The 16,887-nt window shown below is 42.3% G+C and overlaps 1 protein-coding gene across 1 annotated transcript in view; it reads right to left on the bottom strand.

Annotated features, from left to right (window-relative positions):
• The window catches only part of Lin9 (lin-9 DREAM MuvB core complex component), a 46,505-nt gene extending 33,176 nt beyond the window's left edge, over nucleotides 1-13,329 (bottom strand). The window contains exons 1-4 of the mRNA XM_034519799.2: nucleotides 13,069-13,329; nucleotides 6,105-6,137; nucleotides 3,335-3,429; nucleotides 2,420-2,524 (exon numbers count right to left, since the gene is read on the bottom strand). Of these exons, the coding sequence (XP_034375690.1) occupies nucleotides 2,420-2,524; nucleotides 3,335-3,429; nucleotides 6,105-6,137; nucleotides 13,069-13,147 (312 nt within the window). The 5' untranslated portion in view covers nucleotides 13,148-13,329. The remainder of the gene's footprint in view (nucleotides 1-2,419; nucleotides 2,525-3,334; nucleotides 3,430-6,104; nucleotides 6,138-13,068) is intronic.
• Nucleotides 13,330-16,887: the final 3,558 nt, after the last annotated feature.

The raw sequence follows: 16,887 nt of genomic DNA, 5'->3' as shown, positions 1-16,887 counted from the left end.
TTAAGTATCAGCCTTCACTTAATAGCTCTGTGACCTTGAGCAAGATAATTTAACTTCTCCATATCTGTTCCTTCATCTGCAAAATGGGGAGTAATAGTAATCTATTTCATGAAGACTATTGAAAATTAAATCAAAGTAATACACATGAAATCCCTAGGACAGCACCTGATACTTAGTAAACAGTCAATAAACATTAGATCGGTAATAATTTGTTAGCTGTGCATTGTGTTCTTTAAGTAAACAGATGAGCTGGGCTTGGTGATAGAGTACCGGCCTAGGATATACAATATCCTGGGTTCAGTTAGCACCAAAAAAAAACAAAAGGCAAAACCTGCCCAAACAACAATAATAAAAACCAGACAGATAAAATGAAGATTTAGAGGCTATGACTACACAGGGAAAGGAATAAGCTACATCACATAAATGACACTGATAAATTAGGGCTGTTATGGGGCTAGAGAGATGGCTTAGCAGTTGAGAGCACTTGCTGCTCTTCTTAAGGACCCAAGTTCGATTCCCAGTACCCACATGGCAGTTCACACATGTCTGTAACTCCAGTTCTAGTGGATGCAGACATACATGCAGGCAAAATACTCATGCACATAAAATAATAAAATAAAAATAGTTAAAACAAAACAAAAAACTAGAGTTATTAGGACTAAGGAAGAGAAATGGGCATAAAATTTTTTTTTACATATTTGAGAATGCTGTCTTTTATTTGTCCCGTGTTCTTTGGTATAATTGCCCAGAAATACAAGAGACTGTAACTCAGTCCTAGAAGATGTGCTGGAAAAGCAGGCATGGTTAGAACTGGATCAGAACAGCTCCAGTCATAAAGACCAAACTTGTTATAGTTGCAACTCATTCAAACTATAATAGCAACACAGCTTTGTCAAAGCCTAACAGCTGATATTTACCTAGCTTTTAAAATCCATTTGACGTTGTGTCCAACACCTACCAAATCAATACACTGCATTTTACTTTCAATGAAACCACGTTTACTGTGCTTCTCAGGAACTTGTATACATTTGTCCTTGATGCTTTAGGAGTTCAAGATGTACTCTGTTCATTCTATGGAACATGATATTTTATCATTATAATCATCATGAAGAAGTTGGTCGTGGTGGTGCACACCTATAATCCTAACCTTGGGATCTGAAGCAAAGAAGACTGAGTCTGAGGCCAGCCTGAACTAAATGCTAAGTTCTGAGCCAACCAAACTACAGAGAGATTTCTGGTCTCGATACTCAAGAGATTTTTAATAGGGTATACTGCAGATCATGCTTTTGCTTGATAAATAAATCACCTCAACTTTAATTCACTGTATTGAAAAATCTTATATAATGCTTTAGGGAAAATAATGAAAGGATAAGAAGTTATATCAGAAGTTACAAAGTTGGTCTGAAAACCTACATAATTGTTAAAGATCATATTTTCTTTATTTTATTTTATATATGTGGATATACTGTCACTGTCTTCAGACACAGAAGAGGGCATCAGATCCCAGTACAGATGGTTGTGAGCCACCATGTGGTTGCTGGGAATTGAGCTCAGGACCTCTGGAAGGGCAGTCAGTGCTCTTAACTGCTGAGCCATCTCTCCAGCCCCCATATTTTCTTATCTAAGTTTCATTCCTTTATTACACGCACCCTGTGACTTTAAATTTTTAAGTTACATTTTTTTACTTTCTCTCTCTCTGTGTGTGTGTGTGTGTGTGTGTGTGTGTGTCTAGAGGACAACCTGCAGGTGTCACTTCTCTTCTACCATTCCAAGTACAGAACTCAGGTTATCTGGATGAGCCAGGTTGTGGTGGGCAAGCCTTTTATCCCAGCACTTGGGAGGCAGAGGCATGTGAGTTCACGGCCAGCCTGGTCTACAGAGCTAGTTCCATGGCAGCCAGGAATACACAAAGAAACCCTGTCTTGAAAAAAAATAAAAATAAATAAGGATAAATTCAACAAAAATAAAACAACTCACTGGTAGAGTACTTGCTAGCATATGTGACACCATAGTGATCCACAGAACCTCTCCCCAGAAAACAATAAATTAAAAATACAAAAAAGGAAATGCTATTTCACCCTGCATTGTTTTCTCCTCTGGATAGTCTTTATTATACTGATAAAGTCAAACATGTTCCATCACTTATTTCCACAAAAAATTCAAAGCTCAACACACATCACCAAGCCTATTTTATTTAATGTCCACTCCCTTCATGCTTAAAGAATCTTGAGTGGCTTCCTACCTAGTTTAATGTCAACCAACAAAACATTGAATTTTCTAAGTTAGTAAAGATAATTGCTGAGCAGCAATACTGACTTAAAGAATGCTGTTCAAAATGTAACAGAATAAATATGAACTTCAGCACATTACACAATCATTCATATCCTTCACATGAAATAAAACTGTAATACACACACACCTGTGGGACCATTGCAACTCTCTGGTTTCTTTTAGGTGACTTTGTATTTATTTGTCTGTCATCTTCATCAGAAAAGAGTCGACTTCTTTTTGAATTTCTGAAAGGCTATAATAAAATTTTTTTATTTAATAAATATTTCTCATTTTTGTTCCAAAATGCAAATCTGAAAAAAAAAAACCAGCTAGATTATCAGCAGTATGAAAGCACACAAAGCCAAATGTAAACATCTTGAAATTAACAAAGTGTTTAAATAGATATTTCTGCAATGATAATTAACCGAAAACTGGAACCCACATCTCTATAGCCCACATCACTGGCAGCCTTGCATGGTGAAGGTAGGAAAATATGTTCTGGAAATTCCAGTTTAAATTCTGTTGGTCAACATTAAGTGTCTATTACATGATGTCTGCTGCAGAGGGTTGGACTAGACAAGAATATTAAATCACTTGAGAAAAGTATGCCTAAATGACTTTAGTACTATACTACATCTGATGTCAAAAGTTTACCAAATTCGTTACTGTACATAAAAAAAAAAATCCATGATATATAAGAGATAATTGATAACTATCTTTAGAACTAAAAACCTGTAAATATCAAAAGTATATGGTACTATCCCAGCACTCAGGAGCCAGAGGTAGAGGTAGGTATATTCCTGTGAGTCAGAGGCAATCTGGTTTACATAGTGAGTTCCAGGCCTGTCAGGTCTACACAGTGAGATTGTCTGTAAAAATAATAATGCTAAGATGTCTGTGTGTGATGCTTAATGGTGACAAGTAAATACCTAAGTAAGATCAATACTGCTCAATGACACATTAAAATGAATACCTACAGTTGGTAGTTTTTTTGTATGTGAACTTATCCACCACAAGTGTACAGTTCAGTGAGGATTCTCTAGCACAAAGGAGCTCTCCTTACCATTTCTACAGCAGGGCCCGCATTCCTGCCTTTCCAAACAGGAGTTTTCTGTAAAGAACTGTACTTTTCATTCCATGTGTTAGATAAACTTCCCTCTGCAATGAATAATTAATACTGATAAAATTTAAGATTAGCTCACAAATTTTATATCATGAACACGAACCGTTTAGTAGCAGTAAACACATGAAATATATGTTAATGTGAAAAAGTTACAATGTGACTGTAGTAATTTCAGTTTACTACAAACCAACCATATCTCAGGCCAGAGATGGCTTAGGAGAAAAGCGCTTGCAGAGAAACTGATGAGCTGAGTCGAGTTCAATCCCTAGTAGCCACAGTGGAAGGAGACCAGTGATTCCTGAAAGCTGCCCCCGACCTCCATTAAGCACTCTGGAGCACCCATCCACACTCACACAATACATTTTTATTTAATCTCATTAATTTATTTATGTACATGGACGTGTTGCTGCCTGTATGTCTGAGCACCACATGAATGCCTGGCACCTGCAGAGCCAGGAAAGGTGGTTAGATCCTTTGCAAGGGAGTTACAGATGGTTGCACCACTGGGTACTGGGAACTGAACCAGGGTCCTCTGGAAGAGCACTCTTGACCACTGAGCCATCTCTCTAGCCTTCCACAATTAAACATTAAACATTAAAACATTAAAAAACCAAAAACTTCACCTATTCTTTTAATAAAGTGACAAAGCAATGCATCTTAAAAGTACTGCATTTCTATACAAAACATACCAGTTTTTGTTTTGGATGTAGGTTTTTAATAATTCTTCCATTCTGTTAAGAATGATCTCATTTTTTTTTTTTAATTCTAACTGAAAGTAGGACAATGGAAAATAAAAAATAAAACCCTCTAATTCTGAATTTAGAGGCCATTCTTTTGTTTTTGCTTTCTGAGACATGATCTCATTGTTCCCCTGGATGGCCTGGGATCCACTGTGGCTGAGGCTATGGAGCTGAGGCTGTCCTTGAACCTGTAGCCACCCTTTTGCACCTATGTTTCCCAAGTGATGGACTACAGCATGTGCTATACACCTAGCTACCTAAAGGAGCTCATTTCTAAATGAGTTTTGCTTCAATATGTGAAACACAGCAGAGGAAAATGTATGGGGTGGTGTTGTGGGACATCCCTATAGCCCAGACCTACCTCAAACTCACAGCAGTCTTCCTGGCCTTAGCCTCCCTCCGCAACAGCTCTGATTACAGGCATGAGGCACTACGCTTGGCTGGTTTTCTTTCTTTTTTTTTTTTTTTTTTTTTTTAAAGTGCCATAGTGAGAAGGGGGAAGTGTAGAACAGGAGTTCACTCTGTAACTGGCTGTGAACAATCAATTGAGAGAACTCACTACCTTTGGACCAGCCCTTCCTGAGCGCCGCCGCCCCCCCCCCCTCGGCTGTTTTTCTTAATTCAAAGAAATGTCTTTGGAGTTTTTCAAAAACCAAAAAAAGTCCTATCAATTAAATGATTAGACATATGGAATAAAGAAGAATAAGTTTAAGTTTTGTAAAGAATCATGTTTAAATACAGGCATATGTTTAAATGTAGATGCAATAAAACTGAAGATTAATATATATAGGATAGTTCTTATTTTTCTATAGTTGCATACCAGCATTCTCTAATTTTCTTCTCTAAGAAATGTTAGTTGGAGTAGGTGTGGTGGTGTTCTGGGATCCTAACACTAGAAAACCTGGGACAGGAAGATTAGCAGTTCAAGGCAAATCTTGGCTACACAGGGATCTATCTTGAGGCCAATCTAGGCTCCATGAGTCCTGTCTCAAAAGCCAAAATAATCAAGAAGCCTAATATTGTGTTGCATTCTTGTAATCTTAGTACTTGGGAGGCAGAGGAAAGATTACCAAAGTTTGAGGCTGGTTTGGTCTATATACTGAGCTTCAGGCCAGTCAGCACTACATAGTGAGATGTTCTCTCAAAAACCAAACCACAACACTCTAAGTTAGATGGAGGCTAAGGCAGAAATAGTTCCTTAAGATCAATGTTGCTACCACTACCTCCTCCTCTTTTAGAAAAATGTCTCTCAGAGTTCAGAAAACATGCAATATTCTTTTTTTTTTTTATTTTGTCTTTTTTTTTTCTTTCAGAACTGAGGATTGAACCCAGGGCCTTGCACTTGCTAGGCAAGCACTCTACCACTGAGCTAAATCCCCAATCCCAATATTCTTTTTTTAAATTACTTTTATTTTTTTTTTTTTACAATCCAGTTGTTACTGCCCTTTCATCAATGTAATGTTCTTAAAAGAAAATTCTGTAAAAAAACAAAACAAAACAAAAACCCAAAAAACCAACACTGATGTAAGCTCAGCATAGGCTTCCTGACTGTTTTTACAGCAATGGTACTGTGCTGAGAGCTCAAGCAAGCACTCTACAGCCGAGCTCCGCCCCCAGCTTGGTTAAGGTAGTCTTTAAATGAGGCTACAATGACTCTCAGTAGGAGACAGAAGCAGGTGGATCTCTCTGAGTTCTAGACCTGCCTGGTCTACACAGTGAGTTGCAAGCCATCTCAAAAAACAAAAACAAAGGAAGATATTCTTTCATTAATAATTTTAGAAAATTAAAATTTTAGGGAATTTTTCTTAATTACTAACAAATAAAGATGCATTTTTCCTGTAAAAGCATACAAATTTAAAATTATCAGTGAAAAGTCAATACTTACAAGATACAGTTAAGTTACGAAAAGAATAACAGAAAGGAAAATATATTCAAATTGTGATGCATATCTAGAAAGGCATAATTCTTACCTTTTAAACTGACAAGGGCTTTTGCTGAAGAGCCTGAAAGTAAAAATAAAACAAATCAGCCAGGTGTGGGGGTACGCACCTTTAAAGACGGGTCTCTGTGAGTTCCAGGCCACCCTGGTCTACAAACTAGGTTCTAGGTCAGCCAATGCCAAATATTGAGACCTTGTCTCAAAAAAAACAAAAACAAAAACAAAAAACAAAACAAAAAAAAACCCACAACAAGCCAACTAACCCAAATCAATAAATATTTCATAATCAAGGTTGGCTTGGGTATAGCAGTGCTCCATTTAGTCTGAGCAACGGTGGGTCTGACAAGGCGGTTGGATACAGAGGAAGCATCCGCAGTGGCTCACATCTATAGTACAAGAGAGACAGAGGGCTGACTGTCATAGGTTCAGCCTGAGCTCCATGCTGAGTCCCACTACAGCCTGGCCCTGTCTGGGAAAGGAAAGGAATAAGTAGCCCGGTGTTCAAGACAGGCCTGTGGAAGTTGTGACAGCAGTTAGAAATTATTCTAAGAGAGAAAAATGTAGAAAAAGAAGAATGAGTACAGATAGAAGTTATTGTGCATCCTCATTCAAAAGTACTCTAGCACTGGAGGAACAGAGAAAGAAAACTCATGTTATTGGAACAAAAATCAGAAGGTGTAACAGAATAAACAGAAAATAAACATGATTCAGAGGCTGTCAGAGCTGAAAAGTCCCTTAAAAGTCCTGAATGCAGATATGTGCAATGCTTAAGGATCTATTCAGGAAGCCGGGCAGTGGTGTTGCACACCTTTAATCTCACCACTTGGGAAGCAGAGACAGGCAGATCTTTGATTTTGAGGCCAGCCTGGTCTACAGAGTGAGTTCCAGGACAGCCAGGGCTACACAGAGACAACTCAAAAACAAACAAGCAAACAAACAAAAAACCCAAACAAACAAACAAAAAACCCAAAACTCACAGCAAACAGGAAAGTAGATTCCCGAACACCCAAGGAGGACTAGCATAAACGTCGAGGGAGTCACCAGACAAAGCTCTCCAGGGATCCACGGCAGATAACCCACTGAGATACAGAGCTACAGGGTTGCTGACAGTGAAGGGTAGATCTATGAATGGTGGAAATAAGAGATTCTATAGGGGAAAGAATTTTTGAAGTTTAATGTTTAAAGGCCATAAACTCATGGGTAAAAGAATAGGGGGGAGGGAAGCCATAGGGCCAGGGAGTACCTGCCTATTATGTTCAACCACTAGTAACACAGATAAAAATTCTACTAGAAGACTTCAAATAAAATACAACCAAGAAGTTCGAGGCCAGCCTAGTCTTCAGAGTGAGCTCCAGGACAGCCAGGACTACACAGAGAAACCCTGTCTCAAAAAAAACAAAAAAAAAAAAACCAAAAAAACAAAAAAACAAAAAAAAACAACCAAGAAACAGTAAGGCAGACAGAAAATATAGCCATGATACAAGGAAAACACAGTTCATTCCAGGAAAACATGGGTATATACTAAGTGCTGTCTGCATGGTAGTTCTTACTTAGGCAATAGAGACCTCACAGAAATGCGCCAAAGTCCATGTTCTCCTGGAGCTTCTGTTCTAGTTAGGAGGGCAAGGAAAAGTGCAAGCCCGTGCTGATGAGCTATGGAAAAGTGACTGACAGTGGAGTGTGAGAGGAAGGACTGTTTTTACATAAGGTATGTAAGGCACTCATGAATCAGCTTCTCTGAATGGGTCATTTGAACAGGATCTGAGAAAGTGGTGTAAGTTACAAGGGCACCCACCTATTCCACAAAGGTGTGGCCCATACCTTGACGATTCTGGTTTACTACCTTTAACTCCTTGTACCTTTTTTTGAGGCAGTACAGTGATAACAGGAGGGATGACTCTGCAGCTAAAAATGTGCACTGCTCCTGTTGAGGAACCAGGTTCGATTCCCTCACCTGTGTTGGGCAGCACAGACCATCTATAGCTCCAGCTCCAGGGGCATTTGAAGCCTCTGGCCTCTTCAAGCACCTACTACACTCACACGCACATACCATACATATAACTCCTTAAAAAGACAGCATAGGGCCTAGAACACTGAGGCTGGCTACGGCTTAGATCTTGGCGCTGTTACTTCCTTACTATGTTATTTCCCACACAGCACCCTGACTCCCTGTGCTGCTGCTTCTTCATGTGTAAAAGGAGTGTAAACAGATAAAGCACAAATGTTCACAACAGAGTGTACAACACGTGGCTAATTTTCAGATGGGCTCACATTACATTAACTGACCAAATTACTCATCTGTTCAAACATAGGAATTTACAGGCAGGTGAACGTGGTTAAGTTACAATCCTGCTCTAACCAGTTCCATTTATTCAACATTCAACCAGTTATTTACTGACTGCTTTCCATAAGCAGTGTTAAAGCTGAGGTCACCACCAAAAGCCTCCATCTCAGAGAGTTTGTATCCTAGTGGAAAGAGACATACAACAAATAACTACACGAGACAGTAATTATACCTCATGACAGTTACTACACAGGACATAAACAGGAGGCAGAGAAGCTTCCAAGGAAACAACGTCTGAAAAGAACTAACCATAAAATCAGGAAGAACAACCTCCCACCCCCATCATAAAAGTGGGGGAAGGGATGGGGGTCACAACATGGAGACCAGGCAGAAGAAACATAGCCAAAAAAAAAGAAAGAAAGAAAGAAAGAAAGAAAGAAAGAAAGGAAAAAAAGAAAAGAAAAGAAAAAAAGAAAAACAAGAAAAGAAAAGGAAAGAAAGAGAAAAAAAAAAAAAAACCCGAGAAGTTAGTTCAAATCGAATACTACACAGGGAATCAGCCACTGTGCTTGGGGAGCCGGTGTAGAGATGAAAGCTGGGCTGTGCTTAGAGGTGGGAGTGCAGGCGTGTTCCTAGTTCCGTCTGAATTACTGCGACAGGACTATGTGACTAAACTACTTCACATTGGGAAGATTTATTTTGCTCAAGGTTTCAGAGGGTTCATTCACCTCATCATGGTCTGGAGGGTATAGAAAGCAGAGAGCTGATGACGGCCAGGAAGAGGAGAAAAGGGAATACAGAAGATGGTAGGGAAACACAAAACTACCAAGGGCCAACCCCACTGACCTACTTTCTCCAACAAGGCCCCACCTCCTACCTTTCACCGCCTCCAATAATGCTAGCATGTGAATCCACAGGGATGAATCCATTTATTAGGTAAGAACCTCGTGAGCTAAATGTTCCTAAAGGTGTGTGTAAGGACACACCAGGTGTGCTTTACTGATCTCTTAAGTATTTCTCCATGCAACCAAGCTATCAAAATTAACCATCACCCTAGGCATGAGGAAAAGACCTGAGTGGCTCAGCTCTGGTGGGCTGCTGACCAACAACTGTGTGACTGCAGGAGAGACAGCCCTGAGAAGTTGCACGATGGATGTATGGAACACTTCAAGAAGACACACTTTGTTAGAGGACAAAAAAATAACCACAAAATCTTAAACTGGGGGCTGGAGAGGTGTTGGCTCAGCAGTTAAGAGCACCTTTTGCTTTTTCAGAGGACTGGAGTTTAGTTCATAGCACCCATGCTGGGTAGCCCACAAATGCCTGTAACTCCATCTCCAGAGGCATCCAATGCCTCTGGCCTCTATTTGTACCCTACAGACATGCACAGACCCACATGCAGACATACATATATATATACACATACATACACACACACACACACATATAGCAAAAATATATTTTAAAAAATCTCAACATGATATTCTAAAGAATAAGAAGTTAACTGGAAGTGGGGAGCAGCCTAGAAAACAGCATATGCCTGTAGCACAAGAAAGAAAAACAGTCCAATTAACTCAGAGAGAATGAGAAGAGAGGTACAAAATAAATGGGGAAGTGGGAGCAGACAGGAAACATGGGTCTTAGAGCTAGCTACTAAAAGGTTTTAAACCGAGGGATGGCTAGGAATGATGGCACACACCTGCAATCCTAGCAATCAAGAAGCAGAAGCAGGAGAATTACTGCAAGTTCGAGATCAGCATGGTCTACAGACTGAGAGTCTGGCTAGCCAGAGACATACATGGAGACTCTGCCTCAAAAATTACAATATAAGGTAACAGGAGGACGACATTTCTGCTCTGAAAGGACCCCTCTGGCCCACTCTGGGAGGCAGTGGGTTACTGTAATGGTGACAACATTAGGCTAGGTGATTGTAAAATTTAAGAATTGAGACACATCCAGAGGTAAGCTCCAGGACTTAGTAAATGCTTAAATAAGCGAAGTGGGAGGAAAACAAAGATAACTAGGTTTCTCCTCTGTCACAGGGATACACAATGTAACCGTTCACTAAGACCAGGGCCTCCTAGAAGCACCTGTGTGCTAGGGTGGAATTCTGAGATAAATTCTGAAATCTCTTAAGTTTGATCCGTCTGCAACATCTAAGAGATGTAAAATAACAAGAGTTCAAGATCAAGAGCTTAGAGCAGATTGTGCTCTCATGTAAAACCATGTACTTACATCAACTGAAATAAAGATCAAATGAACAGAAAGCAAAAGGGGCTATATGTGTGTATATAATTCTTTTTTAAACACCTAGTAAGTACGCAGGAAATGATGCTTTTATAATGGATGTTTGTTACAAAAGCTATTAGCTAATATACCATATAGCTCCCATAACTAAACTGTAGGAAAAGACAAATCTTAGTGTTTTTTCATATTAAACTGAAATTATTTTCTTTTTCTTTTCCAAGATCATGCTCTATTTTAATTAATAATAATATTCCAAATTCAGTTCCATTTTAGTCAAGTCTTTAAAGTCTATTTGTGTCATTGCTAACAAACCAAATATGCAATTCCTGCTTTTGACAAAGCTGTAGTTCAGCTAAAGACACACACACCCCTCCCCAACCAAAGTACCAGAGACAATGCATGGTAATATAAACAATTAGATTATATATAGTTTTAACAGTGTAGCTGATATCTGAACCTCAATGTAAACCCCAAGTTTGTACAAAGAACAGCAGTAAGAAAATATTTTTCCTAAAGGTATGCTCACAGACACACCTAGGTGTGCTTTACTGATCTCCTAGGTATTTCTCAATGCAACCAAGCTATCAAAATTAACCATCACCCCAGGCATGAGGAAAAGACCTAAGTGACTCAGCTCTGGTGGGCTGCTGACCAACAACTGTGTGACTGCAGGAGAGACAGCCCTGAGAAGTCACACAGCATACTCATCACGGAAAAATCTTACAGTACAGCCCAGGCTGGCCTCGAACTCAGAGTTATCCTTTTGTTTCAGCACACATCACTGTGCCCAGCTTAGAAAAAAAAATCTCTTCAGATGGCAGGTGACACTCTGCTTATTAGGATTGTCTTTATTTGCAAGCATCTTAAATAACAATGAACCATATTCTCCAAACAATGAGCTCATGGATAGTCTATAGATAATGCCCCATCAATACAGTAATCGCTAGCTATCTAAATATAAGTCAAGATTAAATAAAAATAAAAAGCCAGTGCCTGAGCCATTCTAGTTACAGATGACTGCCAGTTACTCACTGCACACTAGAAGAGTGGACATCTCCATCCACCACCGAGAGAGAGTTCTTTTGAGACTTAGCACTAGTATAAACCAAAATTAAAACACAAACACTTTGAATACAAGTCTTCATCAGCACAGCAACCTGAACTTTTGACTTAACAGTATATTAAGGAATAAATGATCTCAAAGAAAACAGAATTAGTAGGAGTATCTCTCTTTTAAAGGCATATTTGTGTTGCCCACAGATACGACTTACAGAGTTTGAGCTTTTTCTTTGCCTTTTGAACTGGGTTTCTCTGTCCTGCCTTCCTATTGGGGCACCCCAAATGGTTAAAAAACAAAACACTTCTATGTTATAAAAATGATACAATTGTTCTAAATACAATTGCTCAGTTTTGAGGTTTGTTTGTTTTCCAAGACAGGATTTCTCTGTGTAGCCTTGGCTGTCCTGGAGCTTGGTGTGTAGACTCTGCTGGCCTCGAACTCGGAGATCCACCTGCCTCTTCCTACCAAGCCGCTGAGACTGTATGTGCACCACCACACCTGCGTACCTTTTGTTGCATACCCTGTCCAAGGGCTACACATACATACCACAGAGTACGTGTTGATTCAAGGCCATTTTGTAATTAAAATGTCTCTTAATAATCTGTGCAATATGAAAATTACAAAATTGTTCCCTTGTCCTTAGGTCGCAGAATAGGTGTTTTCGCTGTCTGAGGACCGGTTAGAGGCTGTGAGGTTAAGTGAGGCGAGGCACACAGGAGTGGATGTCAGGCTGCGGTGCTCACATCCAGGAGTAAAGCCCACCCCACATTCTCAAGACACATCCACTCAGGAGCAAGTCTGGCAATGGGGCTACCTCAGCACTGTCTCCCGGCTGGATCGTCTCCGAAAAGGTCCGGGGCCACCTGTAGTCCCAGGGGAAGGGGCCAAGCCTGTGTGACACGGAAGAAAACACTTCCAGGATGGACGCGAGGGATCGGGGGAGCGATTACAAGTGCCCGCAGAGGCAGGAGCTGTCACCGGAGCGGATCGGAGGCCGGGGCATGAAGAGGGGCTGTGCCCAGGTGCCCAGCCCTAGCCCTCCCGGCCCCCGACAGGCGAGTTACATAACCGGGCGGGCCAGGAGGACGGCGCCCGCGACTGGGGGCCGCTCTTCGCCCACCTCGGCCGGCGACAGCAGTGGCTCCGGGAGAGCAGCTGCCGACTCCGTCAGGACAGGCTGGACTCCCGGGCTTTCAGTTTCCGGCGCCGGCGCTCGCACAACCCCAGAAACAGACACACAGACACCATAACAAAGGCGGCGACGCGGCGGCAGCGCCTGAGTAGGAAGACTGGGGACCGCGGTGGGCTGGCAGCCAGCCCACCTGCCCGGCCACCGGACTCGGCCGGTGCGACCTCGGGACAGGCAACCGACGGGAAGGAGGGCTGCCCTGAGAAGCTACTTACTCTCGTCAGGCAACTGGTCGAGCTCCGCCATCTTGAACGAGCCGCGCCGCTTTTTCAAAGGCTGCCCGCCCCGGTGCATTGTGGGGCGGAGACTGTCTGCGAGGGAGGTTCGAATGAGGAGCTCGCGGCCCGCGGCGCCTGCTCCCGCCAGGCCGTCCGGCTCCGCCCGAGCCCGGCGGGAGGGGGCCTCCGGGGCCGCGCCTGCACCCCGGGCCGGGTCTGAAGGAGGGCAGGGGACGTTTCGCCCGGAGGCCCGGCAGGGCCGAGCGCGCGGGGGGCGCGGCGCCAGCCCCGATGCGCCCGCCCGCGCCGCCCCCCTCGCCTGCGCTCGCTCCCGGCGCGCGGCCCGCGCTGCGGCTGCGGGAACTGCAGGCTGTTTCCTGAGAGGAGCGGGAAGGAGGCCCGGGCGGGTGGCGCGGCGGACAAGACCTGGGTTCCTGGTCGCTTTGCACGGAGGGGGCTCTGCCCAAAGTAATGTCCGCTCGGCTCCCCAAACCGCGTCTCTCTGGCGCCTCGGTCCCTGCCCTTCCCCCCGAGTGCCCAGGCCGCGGCGTCCGCTTCGCCTGCAGGTCACAGACGCGGGGTCCGGGCGGCCCGTGCCGGAACCTGAGCTGCGAGCCGCCGGGACGAGACCTTGAGAGGTCACCAAGTTGGTGTAGGCCGAGGGCTAGCGAACTGTCCTGCTTTCTCTAATGCGCTCCAGCCGAGACCGGTAGTGATGAGGGAGCCTCACGGTGACTAAGGATGCTTGGTGAAGATACAAGTGACACCAGCCAAGTGTAATGAAACTGGATGAGAATTCTTCCCGTGCTGAAAGAAGCCCGGGGAAAGGTTTCACAGTTCTCATCTGTAACACTTACTAGTATTTAAACCACAGTTGCTTTTCCAGTTATTTTAACAAGCGTGATTGATCTCACGGGTCGGTTTTCCAAGAATTTATGAGAAGGGGGGTAGTTGGAGAATCGAGCAGTTAAAAGCATTTAAAAGAAAAAAAAAAAAAAAAAAGCAAAACAAAAACGGGCGGATGGGTGAATCCATAAACTAAAAAGTTAAAAGATGGTGTAGTGCGGTGAGAACACATCTAGACAGGCCAGCCCAGGCTAAGTTGTACTTGGTAAGAAGAATAAAGCTAGGTCTTAAGTCGTACGAAGAGCAGGCTTTCATTTCAGTTCTAGCAGGTTGGAGAAAGACAAGAATCTTGGGGGAGCAATAGAGAGGAAGACTTCTGGGTCAGGAAAAGGGCAGCCGACTGAAAGTTGAGGGTGGAATTTAAGCTGCTAGTTGTATCAGTCCCAGGTAAGTTTAATTCGTGTGCTTCAACTTCTCAGCAGTAAAATGCAGGCAGAGTCCACTCTTGTTTAATGAGTGGAAGGCCCTTATAACGGATCCTTGCACCCAGCTGTTTGCTGGTACAGCCTCCAGTTTAGATAGTAGGGGAGCACTGCTGAATCTGAGGTGGTGGGAGGGGCAAGATGGAAAAGTCCATCTTTAAAGTGGAGAGGAAAAAGACTAGTGGGAGGAAGAGAAGCATGTTGGTGCTGGCTGCTCTGGGCCCAGGGTAAATGAGTGATGAGGTGGGCGGAAATTATAACAAAGTAACCTTCTGAGTGAATCTAATCCATCCTGAACCTGAATACATTCTGACCAGCCTGTCTTTTTTTTTTTGTCTTTTTTTTTTTCTTTTTTTTTTTTCTTTTTTCTTTTGCTCTGGTCCCGCTCGCTCCCTGATGGTTGCTGAGATTTGAACTCATGACCTCCAGAAGAACAGTCAGTGCTCTTAATCAGTGAGCCATCTCAGCAGCTCCCAACCTGTCTCTTAACCGGCGGAATAAACAGTTCCTTCTTGGAGCTTGGGTGTCTTCATTAATTTGAAAATGAAACTGCAATTTAACCCTCTGAGAATAAAAAAGAAATCAACATGGAGGAAGCTGAGAGAGAAAGAGGCAAGAATTTGTGAAAGGTAGTAGACGAGGAGTTGTAAAATCAGAGCAAGCCAGATTTTACTCTGAGGCAGTTGTCATACATTTTTCAGTACCTTGGTTTCTCTCTAATGTAACATGTCTTAATCCATTTATGCTGCTATGACAAGGTACCTTGTGACTTGTTTGGTAATTACTAAACAACAGAAATTAATTTCTCAGGGTTCTGGATTCTGGAAATTTCAGGATGGTTGTAGTGTGGGCTGCTTTCTCCTTCCATGATGGCCATCTTGCTGTTACATCTCCAAGGGTGAAGGATGGATGTGCTGTCTTTCTGAGTTGGAAGAGCATGAGTCCCCTTCATACTGAGACCTACTGAACTGTGTAGAAGAGACAAAGACAGCTGAGCTGCTTGGGGGCAGTTGGGGAGGGGTGCTAATCTCATTTTTTGGGGTCAAAGCTTAATATGAGTTTTGAAGGAGACACAATGATTCTACCCATAGCAACATGGGCCATAGGATAAGTTTTCTTCAATTATATATTCCAATTTAGGATGATGTGATTTTGTAAGTTATCTCATTTGCTTTAAAACACACACATTGGGCTTGGTGGTATACTCCTTTAATCCCTCTCCCACCCCCACGTTGTGTAGCAGTTTCCTGAAATAAAACCTTCCATTTTGGAGGGAAATTTCTTAAGATATTTTCGGGAAGGTGAAACAAGATATTCTATGGGAAGGAGAAATATTCCTTAAGGAAACTAACAACTCAAAATAGTTTCAGGAAGTCCCTGAAATAGATTAGAGTTATTAGATGGCTCTCTCCCCCAAGAGTATGTAAGTGTAAAGACTTCTGAGAGTCACTTTCAATGAAGCCCAGGTGCCTGAAAGAAGCAGAGATAAGTCCAGCAAAAGCAGGCCAGCCAAAACAGTGTGGAAGCAGAGACCTGCTGAACTGTGTAGAAGAGACTCAGACCAACTAAACCACTTGGAAAGAACTCTGCAACCTGTTGGGTTGCCTGCAGACTGCAGTGTGCTCTAGCTTCCAGCTTTCACAAGTTGTCACCCATGTGGGGTCACCTTTAGTAATGCAGCTGTTTTTTAGTCATTTCAGCTCCTGTAAGTAACCCCAATGAAACTTACTGGTTCACAGAGTTGGACTTTAGTGGTATCCTGCTTCGATCTGTCATTGATTCCCTATTTAGGGTGAAAAGAGATTTGTTCACCCCTCCCCAGGAAAGTCTGCCATACAATACTAGGGAGGCAAAGGCAGGCAGATCTTTGTCAGTTTGAGGCTGGACATACATAGTTCCAGGCCAGCCATGGCCACACAATGAAACCCTGTAAGAACACTAAGTGATTTTAAAAAAACAAAAAAACACCAAGATAAAAGCTAGGATATTGTGAGTCCCTGGCTTCTATTCCTAGAATCACAAAAACAAACATGAAAACACACACACGAATTTACCAAAGAACTGACAAACAGAATGTCTCATTAGGTATGCTTGTTGCCAAACCTAATGATGTTAGTCTGATCCCTGGAACCCACATAGTGAGTAACTCCATATAGAGAGTAACTCCCATATAGAGAGTAACTCCCATATAGAGAGTAACTCCAAGTTGTCATCTTACTGGCACAAAGTAAAATTCCATTTACCAAGTATATATGCACAGATTAATCCAGAACAAAAGGTACACATATTAATGGTGACTACCTCTAGATAGTAGAATAGTGAAAGATCTTTCTTTATATCTGTATTTGTAGCTTTTTTTATAGAAAAGATTTAGCTTTAGATTATTTTGTTTATTTATTTTTGTTTTTTGAGACAGGGTTTCTCTGTATAGCCCTGGCTGTCCTGGAACTCACTCTGTAGACCAGCCTGGCCTCGAACTCAGAAATCC

The sequence above is a fragment of the Arvicanthis niloticus genome, chromosome 16, assembly GCF_011762505.2.
Source record: "Arvicanthis niloticus isolate mArvNil1 chromosome 16, mArvNil1.pat.X, whole genome shotgun sequence".
In the NCBI taxonomy this organism is placed as follows: Eukaryota; Metazoa; Chordata; class Mammalia; order Rodentia; family Muridae; genus Arvicanthis; species Arvicanthis niloticus.
Note: the sequence above shows the minus strand (reverse complement) of the source record. Positions and strands in the feature narration are given on the sequence as shown.